This window comes from Melozone crissalis, unplaced genomic scaffold, assembly GCF_028551555.1.
Source record: "Melozone crissalis strain CALT ecotype California unplaced genomic scaffold, PUWL_Pcris_2 ptg000081l_1, whole genome shotgun sequence".
Taxonomy (NCBI): domain Eukaryota; kingdom Metazoa; phylum Chordata; class Aves; order Passeriformes; family Passerellidae; genus Melozone; species Melozone crissalis.
The window spans coordinates 9,269,865-9,287,072 of record NW_026535858.1 but is presented as its reverse complement, the minus strand read 5'-3'; the positions used below and the strand labels follow the sequence as shown (position 1 = coordinate 9,287,072).

Genomic DNA, 17,208 nt, shown 5'->3' with positions numbered 1-17,208 from the left:
TATGTTGAAGCTTTGCCTTTTTCTAAAGCTTCAAAGTGTAGTGAAATCATCATCCAAGAGTCCTCATCCTTGGCCTCTTCCATCTGGTACTATTTAGAGATTTCTCAAACAACAGCCACCAACAGCCAGTGCTTCAAAGTGATTTTCCAAGTCATGCAGCAGCCCGGGTGGGCTTTAGCCCTTGACTGGGTAAATGGCATTGTTGAAGCAATTGGATTTACCTTTTTTAGAGTGTTGCTTTCAGGCCCAGGATCCACACTGAAAACATCACCTGCATAAGGTCAGGTTGTTTGCCATGATTAGCATCAAGCATTTGGCTTGCTTTGAAAAAACCACTGCAGTGGTATCACAAGAACATGTGAAAGTACCTGTCTATGTTTGATTTTCCTTTCTGCTGTCTTGCCCAACATGTTTTAGCTTGCTTGACTGTATGTTGCTCAGCTGGTAAGGTCAGCCAAATGGTTTGCTGCTTCACGTGCTCTGATTTCTAGTGCTTTGTGAACAATAAGAGCTGACATTATTCTTGAAGCAATTGCTTTCACTGTGAAAATACCAGTTTGTCTTTCTGACAACCCACACAGGGCAAAATAGTGCTGTAAAGCACAACTTTGCACATGGACTTGTAACAAGTCCCTCTAATCCTCAGGCTGGTGTTCAAGTGGCATTGTGATTTTGCAGACATTTCTTCTTTTCGTGGAGAAACAATGCATTGAATTTGTGGATACTGCAGGTGGCAAAATAACCATTTTGCCTCAGTGACAAGTGCAATAAAATTTACGAATATTTTCCTCAGTATGGTTTCCCATAAATGAAGCAGTTCCCTTCAGCAAGGGACAGTCTTGGGTTTGGGAATGGCGTGTGGTTCTGACACTTGCCACCCTCTCAAATTTTGCCATCTCCCCATTAGGTTTTTTTCAAAGGCATTGCTGCCATTTCTAGCCCCAATCTTTCTGGTTCCCAGTTCCTAAACCCCAGTATCCCTTTTGAGTGACCTGAGTTGGAAATTCTCCACTGGTGATTACTGTGAAATGCCTGGACAGGCTAATGGCACGCTGCAATATTACTGGGCACATAAGTCGGTTTTATTTACATCTGTGTTTCCTTTACAGAGAGTAGAAGCTCAGGAGTGTCCTTCAGCAGCTCTTTTAGCTCATTACATGACTTTCCAGCAGGTTGTTTGAGCACATTTTTCTCAACTGAGCTGAACAGGAGGTGACACCAGTGTTTCTCCAAGGGCTCTTCCCAGTGACAGTGACATGGAGAACATTAGCAGTGCAATAAGCCTCAGCAAGTTGTTAACAGTTCACTTTGCAATACATTTTTTTTATCCTGGGGAAAAAAAAATAGTTTCCCTGCTTTTTATTTTGGTATGTTTGCTCGTGCTGAAAATTCAACTGTTTACAACTTAAAGTGATGCAAAACACTTTCAAGATGTTTGTCAAAGCATGTTTTTCACTTGGAACCACAGAAGCATTACATATTGTGTAAAATACCATACCACAGGTTTTTTGCTAAATACCTTCATTGGATGCATTTCATGTTTGTGCTTAGCTTTTTTTGTCTGCCAGTGATTCTGAGCATGTTTGCTGGAGACTTTCAGCTCCTTTCCACCTCGGTGGTGCTCACCTGTGGTGTTGGTGAGCTGATGTGAGTTGTAAGCAGGCAGGCTCTGTACCCCAGCTGGCAGCTAGCCTGGCTGAGCTGCTCACAGTCCAGGACAAGCTGTATATGCCTTAATAAGAAATATTGCTCAGGTAGGTGCTGTATTTTGGGCACAATCCAGAGAGTAAATGGAGTAAAAGATGGAGTGGTGTTTTCTTGTCTTTCTATTCTCTCCTTTTGGTATCTCTCTGAGCTGGAAGGCTGAAGAGATCAGATGATTTCAGTGTGATGCTTGTGGTGTCTGTGAAAGCTCAGTTCTGAATGAAAACTGATAAAAGCATTAAGGGCAGAGTACCATGGCCAGGCACAGCCTCATCAGTTTCTTTGTCCTCTCACCTGCCATGAGTCACCTTCTGCTGGAAATATGGAGTGAGATATGAACTAAAGGGAAAATTTTAAACTTGGGCTCAAATTTAAGGACTCCTGAGAACAAGCAAGATGTAACAAGTTGTGGGGTGTTTGCACTGAGCAAAGACTCTGGTGGCTGTGTGTGTGTGTCACAAAGTGGTGTTAGGACAATTCTACCTCCAGTGTACCCCTGCTCTCCCAAGTAAAATGGCTCCTCTCAGTCTTGATTCAAGACTTACATTTACTTAGTTGTGCTAAAACAGTAGTTGAATTTATTAACAACATAAATTAGCCTCTTTTCTCTTTTCATTTGAACTATTCAGAGAAATAATAACTGTTTGTTACAAAGCATGCAGGTAGCAGGGTTGAAGCACTGAAGTTCTTCTCTAAATCTGTTATTTTTTTCTGTGTTCTGTATCAATAGCATAGATGATCTGTCTCTAGTCTGTGCAGACACATGTCTTTCTATTTCCCTCCTCCCTTTAGGACCAGGCTTGCTTGTGCCCTGCCTCCATCATCTGCTGGCTTTTCTTGTAGGATGGATTGCAGAGTGCTGGATTCCAAGTGCTAATATTTGTCTCATTGCCAGCTGATGAAACTGAAATATCTTTCAAACTAGAGAGCATCTCTGGGGAAGAGGTGGGGGAGAACAGTCAAAGGAATTTATCTTGGCATGTACAGAATTCTCATAACTTGGTGTCTGGATTATGTTAATATCAGGGGGGTGCTTTACTGTGGTTTCAGCCACCTAGAATTAAAATACAATTGATGATAAAAAGTGAGATTCCTCTTCTAGGCAAGAAGTCTCATCCTGTGGTTCAAAGAGCTGTCCAGTTATTTCACTTATCACACTTATGTAAGGCAATTAAAGTGGCACTGCCAACTGGAAATCTAGTCAGCTTTTAAAAATGAGTTGAGCTTGCTTTTGGGTGCTGCATCATGTCCCTGTTTCCATTGACTGTGTCTGACTGAGTTTAGGAGAAAGTTTGCAATAGTAAATTTGATTTTTTCCTCTTGCCGGTGGTTTGTATTAGGCTCATAGATATAGTAGGGCAACCATGTCTTAAGGAACTTTAGACAAAGATCTGTTAAATGCAGCTTGCTGAAAATACAGAAGCTAAATACTTAAGGTCAAGTAAATTAGAGACTATGTTTTTTTTTGTGAAAGTAAAAAGGTAGTAAGAGTGAGATTTTTCAGTCATGCTGTTTAAAAGATGAGATGGTAAGTGTGCATTCCTTCATCCTGAAGGTGTGCTCTCATTTCCTTTGCTGGTGTTTGGATCCTTGTTACCTTTAAGCAGTAGTCTCACCAATTTCTGTAAGATTGCTCCCAAGTTTAGAAGCAATTTTCCAGTTTGGAGCTATAAATCACTGTGCTTATTGCTGTATAGAATGGAGTCCTGTAGCACAATTCAAATGAATCCTCAGCTCTTTTTAACCTGGAGTTTATTGTATTTTAAAAAATATTTAATGGTTTCAGTCTTTTAGTTTCTTACCTTCTGCTCCATCTGCATCCACCTGGATTTGAGAGCTGATAAGTGGTGCCAAGAGGCTGCACAAGCCTCTCCTATCTGCATTGCATTGTTTGTGACAAAGGAAATACTGAACTTGCCTTGGATGGTTTCCATTATTCAAACTTGAAAGTTAATTAGGCTGATTTAGCTGCCACTGGTTTCTTTAGAAGATACAAGGAGAAACTGTAATTTTATAATATTATTTTCTGTTGTTCTTAAAGAAGACATGCAAAGTCCTTAGCAAAGCATCTAATTTATGCTGTGAGGGATATGTAGATTAGAGAAATGTCAAACAAAATAGATGTGCTCAAATTTCTGAGGTGAAAGAAGTTTGTTTATTCCCAAGAAAACATATAGTAATAGTAAATGAGTGAAACAAATGTGGGAACTTTTTGCAATGTACTTCCCTTAAGGAACAGATGCACAACTGAAGCTATGAATATAATAAATTTGTCTTTGAAACTCTGAGTCATACTTTGCCTCTTGAAGAAGCCAATAAAACTTCCTCTTAAGGAAACTATTCTTTCAGTCTTTTAAAAAATCTTTTTACCTGATCTGATTAAAAAAATTGTATCCCTTCAGTAGACAGACAAAACCAGTGCTGGCAGTTTCCCCTCATTTCACCTGAGGTTATTCTGCTGCTAATTTGTGATTAAGGGTTGTTTAGTTTGGTCTTCTGGAAACTTCCTGCTGTAATCACCAGTCCTTTCAAGTGAAGATCAATGTTTTTTAAGTTTTTGTGCTAATATTCTTAATTTCTACATGAAGGACATATAATTTGAGTGATTCAATAGTTTCATAGGGGAAAGAAAGCCTGGAAGTATTGGCACAGTATCTGGGGATCTGCTTGTATTTAAGATGTCCCATGGCGTGGTGAACATAACCTGTTGGATTGTTTTCTTTGTTTCTTGGGATGTCTTCCTTTGTTCCAACACCCCTACAATGAACTTGATCAAATAATAAAGATCAGTTTAATATGAAATCCTGGAAGTAATCAAAACAGAATTTGCACAGAAAAAAGTCCTTAAAATAGGAAATGAAGAGATTTTGCCATGGCTTGTTGTTAAATTATCAGAGCACTCTGTAGCACTGTTCAGCACTCAGAGGAGAGCATAAGAAATTTAGTTCTGAGTATTAATCTTTTCTGGATGAAATTAATCTGGTACTATGTTTCGTAATGAGGCTGAGTGAGGTTGTGTGAACTTTTTTTGTGGATGATTGGGGTTTTTTTGGTTTATTTCTGTTTTGGTGTAGGGCTTTTGTTTTATTTTGTTTTGGTTGTTTTGCTATTTCATTTTCCCAATGTCCTAAAGGGTGTATTTATGCTTTAATTGTGCAATACCCCAGCAGAGGTAACTAAATTCACTTCAACAGAACCGGACTGGACACTGAGAACAGACAATGTGTGACAAGAGGTCCATGCTTTGAGAGGCTGAGAACATAAATTAGCTCATTTTTGATTTCTGTGCCTCTGTAATTAATCCAATTCCAAAACTAGAACTGAAATTAACTTAATCCCCATTTGAATTTTTATTACTTGATTTGTGTTGCATGTTTTTATGGGTAATATTTGAGAGATTTTCGACTGAATCAAGAATCAAGTGAGATTAAGTATCCCTTGAATTTACGTGGCTGGTGTTACATCCTTCACCAGGTTTTGGATTTTGGTGTAAATTTTTGTGGAAAGGTAGACTGAAACTCTGTTCTTAGTTTCTAAAGAACAAATACTTTCAGTTTAGGGCAAGCAAGTTTATTTTTGAGTGTTGAAAAGCCTTGTCAAATGTTTTAAACCCAAAGTCGCTCACAAACATCTTTTGCTATTCAATATAATAAAAATAGAGAATCTATGTGGGTCATGCTTTGCTACGTGTAGCAAACATGAACAGAAAGACAGATTAGGACATTTTTGTCTGTAGCCCTGTCCACTTGTGAGGAATAATAGTCAGTGAAAGGTGGAAAGCCCTGCTTGTGTCAAGGGGGTCACTTGGTGCATGTTTTCACGAGCCACTCCATGAAGAGGGTGTTTGTCTGAGCTCCTCTGCTGCTACAGCAAAGTGAGCTTTCCTCTGGTGTGTGGGGCACAGAATACACCTGGGGCAGGACAGTTTCATTTCTTCTGCTTTTCCTAGGTGTATTAAGGTCTTTATTTAGGTGGGAAGGTAGGGAACAACGATAATATTGGAGCATTTCTGCTGCAAATTCTTCCAGTCGAGATTAAAAAAGAGACCAGGAATAACAAGTCGTGAATGTCATAACTTCATGTTCAGCCCTGTCATGTTCATTTCATGTTCATTGGTATCACACTATGAATATCCCAAGCAGAGCTGTTGCCTTTTAGCTTTCCATGTGGGCAATTATTTCCGTGGGAGTTGTGGGGCCGTCTGTCTGGCCGCTGCTTTGACATCTGTCATCGTGGCACTAAATTGCTTTGTAAAACCTATTACTTTGGGATACAGCACAGTGTCTCTTAATTGCACCACTTGCTCCTCCTGCCTGAACAGAGCCTACTTTTGTTTCCCCTGCTAATGGTGAGGCCCTGATGGAGGAGCGATGCTGTAAGTTCATTGATGGGAGGGGAACTGCTCTGGGATTACACAGACATACTTGGGCCTTGTATTTTATGACAGGCATGAGTGCCAAAGAGGCTTGGGCTTTGACTTGTGTGACTTAATTCTCTGGCTGGCTGTGGAGGCAGTGGTGTAAGCATTGTAAACAAGCTCCCTGTGTTTTCCAGCTTCCCACGGGTGCTGGGCGGTCTCTCTCTGCTAAATGCAGGCTATTGAGTGCAAACTTGTGCAGCTCCCCACAGGGGCTCTCAGAGTCAGCAAATCCCTCTCCTCTCCCTTTGGGAATATTGTTTTCTGACTGTCTGTGCTGTCTTGTAGCTCGGATATACATCTAACCCACAATGAGGGATGCTGGTTAATAATTTACAGTAAATATATTCTTTACCTTTCCTTGGCAGACAATGCCATTTAAGTGAAAAATGGCTTAAATATTTTACACAAATGACTTCTAGATATTGTAGCTTTTTTGCAGCAGCTAATGAAACATTTTTTTGTATTCACCCAAAACAGCTAATTAATCACAGAAGGCAGTTATGAAAGGTACAAAGCTCAGATTGAGCAGTGCTTACTGCCCCAAGCCTACAAACCTGAAACTGACTCTTTAACTGCTCATAAACACAATATATACCTATACAAAGCAGAGCAATGCTTTTGAACTTAGGAGTTGTGTGGTATGTAGTCACACACAGCACGTAGTGATTTATAAAAGATGTCTTACATTTATAATATTCAGCTCTGCTAATCTGCTTTTGGAGACACAGAATTAGACTGCAGTCCTGTGGGATTCATTTCAGCTGAACTTAAAATTAACAGTTGTTTTTTGCATGCTGAAAATGCACTTTTTATCTGCATGTAGCTAGAAATGGAAAATGAAAAAGCTGAGCCATTTGTATCCCAAAGCAATAGGCTGCTCACATTTCTGAAGAATAGGGATAGCCAGTAGGTATGAGTATCTGGAGGTAATTCCATTTGCCACCAGCTGAACCTCAGCTCAGATCCCTTTTCAGCACCAATATGATGGTGAATATTGTGTGAATCAGCTGATAATATTTACAAGTGGAGTCCTCAATGCTCTGAGTCTTTACAAGTTGTTTTTTTTAATTCAATGGTGCATGCAGTGCAGCACCTTCCCTTTTTGAAATTCATCTGGCTCCCTCTGTGATTGACAGCGTCCAGCTTTGTTATGCTGTTGGGTGGATGGGCTGATTATGGCTATGAATGTGTAAAAATGGGGTGAATGAGAGAAATATGTAACTGATTCTGGCTGTGCTTCATTAGCTGTGTGAATGCACCACACGCACATCTGTAAGGGAAGGAATGAGAGAAACTTGCTTGTACTTTTTTAGTAGCTTGGAAAAGCTTACTGTGCTAATATTGTTGCCATCCAGTGTCACATTTTCAAAGAAAAAGGGAAGAGTAAATTACATTGTGAGTAATTTAGGTCAGTCCTCCAGGTTGGTTTTTGGAGAACAGTCACTACTTTTCACCCTTTTCAGCTGGAAATGATGTTTCATCCTTGCCCACACTGCTCTGCCCTTTTTTCATAGCAGTACAGTAAAAAACTTGTGTGAGAATACAGCAAGTTAAGGTGTATGGATTGATTTTTTTAAGAAAAAAACCTGAGAAGACAAGCCTCATTGACTTTCTTATGCATAAAGTTTGTACTCTACAGCAGTTGTAGTTTCAATTCTGAAATATCTCCTTATGAACACTGGTTTAAACCAACAGCTTCATTAGCATTAAAGGCAGTTTGATCCATTGTTGTGGCCTGAATCCCAGATAAGGATACACCTTCCTTGGGGGCTCTCCACCTCCATGAACTATTAAAAATGTAAGCAAACATCTCTGTTCTGTGTGCACACAGTGATTTATGGACCCATGGATTGCAGCTTTCTTTTTAATGAAGTTTCCTATCAGTGTGCTTGGCTGGAAAACTGACCACAGTAAATCAGCAACTCCACAGCAGTGCTGGCAGCTTCTTTTGGCACAAAAGTTAAAATACTACAAATGGTTAGTGTGGCATTCTCTGTGTGATGACCATTCCCTTTTTTGACCTGTTTACTTGGTTCTGAAGAAAGAAAACCATGTTTTGTTTTTTTGGAAATGTTTGTATCCCTTACTCATGTTTGACCTCACTGAGAAGCGCTTGGACCCCAAAGGGTCCAGACGCTACAAGAGCAAACAGGAGCCAGCTTTTCCAGCCAAGCTAAATATTTTTTGAGTTTCTTTACATTTTCCCCAATTTAGAAGTCTTTAGGTGATCTTTCCTGTGTCATGCCATTGTGTCCGCAATGTACCTTCAGACCTTGGTCATGCCCACAGCTGGTGCTCCACCTGCCTTGCTGCTGCAGTTGTTTCACCTTCTCTAGTGAAACTCATTCCTGTTTATCTGTCCCGTGGCAATCCTTTACTGTTGTGTTTTCCTTCAGAAGGCCCATGCTCTTCCCCAGGGTGGATCCTTGTTCTGGCTGGGTGTGGAACGTGCCAGCTAGAACAGCAGGGCAGCAGAATACAGTTCTGCCCTGAATTTTCTTGTGGACAAACATCTGTGGACCTCCCCCATAGCACACGCTCCTCCATCCTGCTGCTTTCTGCAAGGGATCACATGTGAGCAGAAAGGAAACTATTGTGGCAGACAAGCTTGAAGTTTGACAGTGTTTGTTGATGTATTAAAAAGAAATGGTTCTGCTTCAGCCTGTGAAGTCTGATTCTCAGGTAGCAGCTGCGTGGGCTGAAGGAGGGGGGAGAGATGTTTTGTTTTCTGGTTTGTTTCCTTTATGCCTGTATAATCTCAAAGGGTTTTGCCCACCTGCAAACCTCAAGTTTTTTGGAATAGCTTGAGCAGAATAAGCTCAATGTAGTTGAGCTTACTGTAGCTGTAGTTTTTGTAGTTTCCTATGTAGTTTAGGAAATGTGTGTATACACTGATTTTATTGACAATGTACAACAATATAATTATTATTTCCCTGTTTATCTGCTGACCATAAAGCACTGACATATTAGTAATGCTGCTCTGCTAATACAATCTTTATCATGAGTTTCAGTATAATAATGTGCCTAAGAAAAGCATTTTTTTGCCAGTAATATGCTGTAAACAGTTACAATAGTTGTGATATTTTAGAAACCAGTTCATAGAATCACAGAATGCTTTGGGTTGGAAGTAACCTTAAACAACATCTAATTCCAAAGCCCCTGCCATGGGATGCCTCCCATTAGATTGGGTTGGTCAGGGCCTGTTCAGTTGACAACCATCTTTTGTATCCTGTCTAAAGAACCACCTATGATGGACGTGGAAAAATTTAAACATAAAAGCTAATAACTGCATTAAAGATTACTTATTTATGTGAAGTGTCTGGTACAGCAATACAGGATTGCTGATGAGTTCCTATGAAAATGCTAAATTGGGAAGTTCTGGAAAAAAAGATGACAAAAACATTTTGCATTTATTGAGCAAAACTAGCATTATTAAACTAGTGTTTAATTATGAAAGACTGAAGGAATGAGACTGAGCTAAAGATGGGGTGAGTGAAATGCATCTAGAAATTATACTGTGGGAGTTTTATACAGGAGGACCCTGGCAAGAATTTGGTTCTTGGTCTGTTCCCCAAAACTGCTTCTTGCCTTTAATTAATAAATGAATAATTTAAGCTATTATCTTCAGCTTTCAAGGAGCTATACATTGAAATGCAATAAACTCAGCCTTAGCTGAAAGAGGGAAATGTTTATGATTCTTTTCTTCTTTATCCTTTGTGCATTCTTTTAAAGTTGGTTTTATAGTTGTTTCTTGATTTGCTTGTTGGCTGCTGGGTATTGTGAATTCTAAGTTCATCATGATAATTCTGATCTTGGTGTCTGTAAATGTAGAGGGAACTTGACTGCCTTGAGATTGATGAGTATTTTCCTTTCCCTGTAGAATCACAGAATCATTTAGGTTGGAAAAGACCTCTAAGGTCATTGAGTACATCCAGTAACCCACGCTGCCAAGTCTACTGTTAAATCATGTCTCTGGCCTTGTAATCCAAGTTCACCTGTTCTAAAATAAAAAATAAGGGAGAAAAGTCAAGAAGTTTTATTTTGTTTTGTTTTTCCCTTTCTCTGAAGTTGCCAGAACTTTCAAATAGAAATATAACTTGGAAAGTTCCAACCTCCAGGAAACTGCTATAGTGATGAACAGAAATTAGTTTTTGGTAATGGAAGTATTCACATCACCTTATCTCTGCACACAGAAGCAAATTTTAAACTAGCTCTATCGTTTTTTCAAGTCCTTTCTTAATAGCCCTCAGTTTATGATAGTAGCTAGAAGACATGGAGGAGTATAACTCTCTGCTGACCTCACAGGTTGTTTTAGTGTCCTGCTGTCATCCCCCTTGTCAGTGGATAAAAACTCAGCACCTGTTTAAGGTTCAGTGTAGGGAGGGTTCTCTGGAGTCACTGTCTGGCAGCTGTGACATTCAGCAGAAATTATCCAACCTGTCCATCTTGTTCCCACAACTGGACAAAATTACTGTGATCAAAATGGAAAGAGGAGTTCTCAACCTTTTATTTACTTCACAGGAGGGAGGTTTGCTGTAGCAGTTGGCAAGTTTAGCTGTTATAGGTTTCAGTTTCCATCACAGTGGATTCCTCAGTGTTTCTGGGCACTGGGAATCAGATGTGCTTTTATTTCCTGATTTATCAACACTTTGTGGCTAATGTATAGAAAATATTTTGAATTTTTCAGAACATTATAGCTCTGCCTAAAAGCTTTTAAATAGCAGAGAGCAGACAGATGATGTCTGAATTTAAAAAAAAAGACAGTGTGCATTTTAATGTTATTTTGTCCATTTTCTCTTATGCTTTGGCATTTGTTGGATGGAAATCATCAAAACCAGCTTGGACAGAGAATAATGGTGTTAATTCAGTAGGATTTGTGAGTAAATTAAAATATTCTGGAGTGTAGCAACAGCAGATGTTGGTTGGAAACCTGACCCACATGGGACAGAAACACAGCCTGAAAGGGGACCAGCAGTACTGCAGTTGAAAGTGTTGGCCTAATCCCTGTAAGTGCAACATTGAAAAAAAAATAAAATAATGCCGCTGTTAATTTCTGCTGTACATTGTAGGAAATTATAAAGAAAGGAAAAAAAATACACATCTGCCACCGTAACTCATTTTATTATGCTCACATATACTATGGAAGAATGATGTGTAAAAAGTAAACGTGCTTCATAATATTTGGGGGACTAGGAAGGGCAAGATAAAAAAAAAATCATGGTACCTTTTAATTTGCAGGTATCTTTTCAATGCTTTTTTACTCCAGGCTCCTAAATTCATTTTTCTTTCAGCACTTTAGAGACTTTGATTGATTGCAGCATCAGATTTTGATGAGTCCAGAGGCATCATACCTAAGATATGACTGTGCTTTCTCTTTTTGCTCGTTATAAATTTCTTCAAAGGGAATATTTTGTTTTACTGCATGGCATCTCCATCTGGTCTGATGTGAGAGGAAAGCATGTTTTTTGAATAACCAACACATTCTTAAGTCTCAACTTTTCTTCTTTTCAAATGGTTACTGAGGAAAAGCAAAGATGACCTGTGTATCACCAACAGTGCTGAGGCTCTGTATAGTGAACTTTCACTGTGAGTGGGCTTTGAGGAGTGAGAACAACTGTTTCAAAGTTCTACAATATTTACAGCTGTAGAGGCCTTAAGATTTAGAGGATTTGTGCAAACATTTCATCTCTCCAGTGCGTGCATTGCAACAGACATGTAACAAGCATTCACTGTATCTTTCTCATGTTCTCCTTTAGTCTAAATCCTTCAAAATTTAACCTTTGCTGATTAATGTTTAATTATTGGACATGCAGATTATGATGTGTTTTCTGGTTAAATACATCAAACAAATACATAAATTTGTTGACATTGTTATTTTTACCTTTGTGTGTAGCTGTAATACCAGATTGAATTGATGTGCGACACATTAGCATCTTTAATGTTTCTTTATCTTCTTTTTTTATTCACTGCAGATGTGATCCATACTGTTGGGCCAATTGCAAGAGGCCATCTCACTGACACTCATAAAGAAAACTTAGCAAGTTGCTATAAGTCCTCTCTGAAACTGGCAAAAGAATACAACATCAGATCAATCGTAAGTATTGTGGGAGAGCACATTATTGTTCTCTCTAGTTTGGATCTTACTTTCCTTGATGCAGAAAAATTATGATTGTAAGCTTCCAGCTACATTTCTTGCTCTTCATGCTATGAGAATCCAAAAAATTAAACATTATTTGGCCAAAACAATTGCTGGATGAAAGGACTAAGCTTATTTTAGGAGTTAGTGCCTGGTAGAAGGAGTACAAGCAGCTGTCTCACTGAAGAAGGGAGGAAGCTGATCCCATGGCTCATTCTTATACTGTATTATTTATTTTAAAAAACCCTAAGAAGCTCACTGGTCAGGAGGATAACTACATGCCTCCTAAATCGCTGAGAAGTGATTAATGTGTTGCTTATTCTACCTATTAATAGTTCTTCCTAAAAAGAAGAATTGACCATCCTATTGGTCAATTGATGCTGGTTTTAGCGCCCTCTTACCAAAATCTATCATAAAATAATCTATTTATATGATATTTCATTGAACTATATCATTGAACTTCAAATATACAGTGTTTTACCTCAGAGTGCCAAATTTTCAAAGGCCACAGAGGAAAGGAGCTTTTCCCTCTCCAGCTCCAGAGCTTTAATTCTGTAGCTGACACGGTTGCAGCTTAAGTCTTCACAGATGCATAGGTTAGTTCCTTGTAGGTTTGAGGAAGAATTTGCCTTCTAAGCCTGACTTCACACCTTTGGGGTAACTTTGGTTATATGATAGCACATGTTCGGCAACTTAGAATGCAAACATACAATCTTAAAAAATGTAGGCTGAACCAGTGGTGTTAGATGAAGATGTAATATTCAGTAAGAGGAAGTTATTAACGCTGAAATAGCACAAATGGAAAATAAAGCTTTTTCAGGAGAGGGGCAGGACAGTTTGTAGAGCTTTGAACTGAAGTCAGGTGTGCCCTTCAGAGTGAGACCTGGTGAGTATAATTTATTTATTTATTTTTGGTGAGAGCTCTGCTCTTCAACACTTTTTGTGCTCATGACATCCTCTCTCTGCTTCTCCAAATGGTGCCCAGCAATCCCTCTTTTTGCCATTATACAAACTGTTGTGGGGTCTGTTTTCTTTGGTGGGTTTGAGGGGATTTTTTTGGTTTTTTTTTTTTTTTTAATTCTAGGCATAAAAATTAGAGCTGAAAACAGCCTTGGATTGGTAGGCATGTTTTGAACCCCTCTCTGGTGTTGTTTAAACACTGAAGGATGTTCATGCAATTCTCACTGGAGCCAGTAAGAGCTTTGTGCAGTTGTTCCTACATCCATCCTTGTTTCTGCCTACTCTGGGCATTCACAGGCTTTTAGGGCATTCAGGTTAGTTTGAATAAAGTTCCTAATACAATGTGGGAAAATGAAAATAGAATAATAATTATTGAAAGGTGTAAAAAAGAGTATTGAAATAAGAAAGGAAAAACTTCAGTGGGCATTGGTCAATGCAGGTAATGCTTGTATCTGTAGAGAGTCTGTAATTTTTAGGATATTCTAGGTGGTAGCATAGTGTTTTGTATGGAATAATAGAAAGGGATTGTATTCATGGAAACTAGCTTGATATTTCATGGAAAATAGCCTGATATTTTGTGAAACCTGGCCTTATATTTTAATGAGGAAAGATAACCACAGGAGAAATCATACACAGGTTATTTCCTTGCTGGTTAAGAGTTGTTGCCTGTGCACCTGTTTGAGATGAAAGATGCTCAGCGCCCAGACTTGCAGAACACAGCTGCAAAAACTGAACAGGAGCCAAGAGCCATTCATTCATGGCAGCATTTGGAAGCTTAGCAAGCAATATGGATTTTAAAGGCCACATGACAGATCATGGATTGCTCTGAAAAGCCCTAAGGCCAGTGATTTCAGTGATGCCTTGGGAAGTGAAGGCTGCTTGAGTGTCTGTCCTAATGACCAAACCCAGCCTGGAGAAAAGTAAGATGTATAATTCATTCAATTAGGGAGCAGGAGTTTACTGTGAGTCTGAAGGAAAGGAATGCCAAGTGTGAGTGGGTTTCACAAGATCCAGTACTGTAGGTGTGGAGGGAAGGAAAAGAAAGTGATTTAAAATATCCACAGATTTCTGAGGCTTGCAGAGACCTGACAGAGTGAGCAAAGGATTCAAATTGATTTCAGACAACATTTGAGTGACAATTGGGTTATGGCAACAGAAATATTTGCAGTATGAAGAAGACAGACAAAAATTGAGGGGGAAAAAGTTTACCTGTGTAAAACTAGGAAGAGAAAATCAGCTGTGCTGATGGATGGCCTATTTTGATTGCCTCTTGAACAAGAAGATGAAATAAGTATGTGAAAGAGAAAAACAAGTATTTTTAAAGTAGATAATGAGTAAAAGGAGGAAAAGCCATGTTAATGACACATAAATAAATAGGTATTGGTGATAGCAAGTTGCAGTATGCTAAAAGAATTAACTAAATCAGAGAGCCTCAGTGCACTAGTAATTGTAATAATTGAGAAGGAAGCAGGAAGACATTAGGTTATAACAGCACAAATCTGTTACCTTCAAAAACAGAAAGGACAAATCTAGAAATTATTGCAAAAAGAGGAAAAAGCCCCACCACAACTGGAAGTATTTTGAACATGAATTGTGTCAAAGGAGTTAGAATTGCTGGAGGCATTATGAATAGAGGGTGATGATGATGAATGGCAGCACACTGAGCTGGACCAAAGCATGCAGGGTGACTCAGGGTGCACCACTAAATGCAGTTTAATTTAACAACTTAATGATTTTTGAAGAGTACATAAACACCTCATTAATTACATTTACAAATGATACTACAATAGGCGGTGTTGCAAGCACTGGAAAAGGACAGAGATATATGATAACAATGGATGAGAGACTGAATACAACCTCATCAGCATCCAGTCCAGTACCAGAAGGGAGTTTCTGCCTTTGTTGCAATGGAGGAGAGGTCAGAAATGTAGCTGGCAGCTACAGTGGAACTCAGCAAAGGAAATGATGGAGTAGCATGTGGTGGGGAAAAAAAAAAGCAGTTCACAAATAGACCAAGTGTGTCAGAAAACCAGCACAATGAGGAAATGGTCTTGAATAATAAGTCTCAAGTTAGAGGTACTTAAAGCAGTTACTTGTTTCACTATTGGATATTGTTGATCTGCCTCTGGAGAAATGATGGATGCCATGGGGATTGTATTGCAGTTCAAAGTGCACTGGGGAGAACAGGAATAGGATTCAAAACAGACCCAAACTCTGTTATACATATATGTATGTAGTTGTTTTACACCCTGAGGAAGGGAAGCAATTGCCTTGAAATACTGTGTAAATTCTGAGATGCAGCTTTATGGAGGGGAGGACAGAACAATATCATTGTGTGTGTGACAACAGGGCAGTTTGATGGTGGAGCTGTTAATAATTCAGGTTACTTTCACATCCAAGGAGTCCAGGCATGGATGAGAGCAGCTCTGGCTAACTCCTAAGGGAGCACTGATATCTTATCTGAACATGTTATCATCTTCATGTCTAAAGAAAAAAGAAAGATATGTACAACTGAAAATGAGATGAGGGAATGTAATGAAATGCCCATCAGAGCGATTGCCAAGGTTCATAATCCAGCAGCAGCCCAGCTGTGGGTGAGGATCTGCATGGACATTAAGGCAGGAAGAAAAGCCTCAGGAACAAATTTGATCATCCTCAGGATTGCTCAGAGAAGTCACACAGCCCCTGACATTTGTCTCCTGATCCTGTTTCCTGAAACATTTTATATTCAATATGAGGTTTCCAATGCCATATCAGCTATTTTGTAGAGAGTCAGCCTCTCTCAGGTCACCCACTCCATCTGCCTTCTAGGTTACTGAATTTTGTGTTAGTGTGTGTCCTTGTTATCTTGCATTTCCAAATCCACGTGTTGCCTTTTCCTCAGCACTTGTTTGTGTAGCTGTGCTCCCTCTAGGACACTTGTGCTGCTGTCTGACTATTTGTGTGGCCAGGGTGAACCTTTTGTCTTGGATGAGTCTTATTTAGATAATCCTCTGTCTGGTGAAAGAGGATCCTTGAGACAGGTTTCTCTTTATCTCCACTTAAGTTGGTACAGCTGAATGGGAGAAAAAAATATTCAAGGCAATTCAGAGAGAGTAAATAGCTTGTGTTAGAGCAAATTAATTTCATTAAATGTTCAGAATAATCTCTTAATAGTAAAAAATTTGTATGTTGATGTTGTTCTGTTTTGCACTGTACTAAGGATTGCTGTTGTGCATTAATTAAATCTCTGCTGCCTGAAACTCTGGAAATACATCATAGGCACCAAATCTTTAATGAAAGAAGATTTAGTAAAAAACAGTCTAATAGGTGCTTTTCCTCCCCTGTCTTTCTGTACTGGTTTTCTAAATAAGAGAGTCTTACAGCCCAATTAAGTGTAAGGTTATCAGGCAGACTCGGGCAGTTGTAATCACTGTTTTCAGATTTTAAATTGGTCCCCTGTTTACACAGTCTTTGAAATTATTTACTCTGTGTGCTCTTTAAGTTTTTCATGGGACCTCTCATCCTGCTTTTCTTTGCATGCACTTCTTTGAAGCCATCTGATACCCTGGAAGCTTTCTGAACATCAAACACTTCCCTGCCACCTATTTTATTCAGACTTCACTTGTGGTTTTGAAAAAATTTAAATTAATTGCTGTCAGTCAGATTGCAGTTAGACAGGGACTTTATGAACTGCACAGAGAATTAAAAAAAATGATGGTGTGTGGTGTTGTGGATGGGATCCAAGCTAATAGAGCTGCAGTGTGTTTGCAGAGAGGGGAAGCTGGTGCTGGTCCCTCACTCGGAAGGCAGAGCAGGCTTCCTCCACAGTGGTTGAGGAAATGGAGTTCTATTTGGGACTACAACTCTGCTGTTGTTCAGGACTGTGCTCGGAATTGCAGTCTGCAGGAACCGTTCATGTTGGCAGGGGGTGAATTGTGAAGCTTTAACAAGAAGCATTTCTTTAGCCTGCACCCTCTGACCTCCACCTCAAGGGAGAATTACAGGG

At 39.3% G+C, this 17,208-nt stretch overlaps 1 protein-coding gene across 3 annotated transcripts in view; it reads left to right on the top strand.

The window, feature by feature from the left end:
- The window catches only part of MACROD2 (mono-ADP ribosylhydrolase 2), an 849,661-nt gene that overhangs the window by 487,417 nt on the left and 345,036 nt on the right, over positions 1 to 17,208 (top strand). For all 3 annotated transcript variants that reach the window (XM_054290178.1, XM_054290176.1, XM_054290175.1), the window contains exon 6: positions 12,097 to 12,218. In XM_054290178.1, the coding sequence (XP_054146153.1) occupies positions 12,097 to 12,218 (122 nt within the window). The remainder of the gene's footprint in view (positions 1 to 12,096; positions 12,219 to 17,208) is intronic.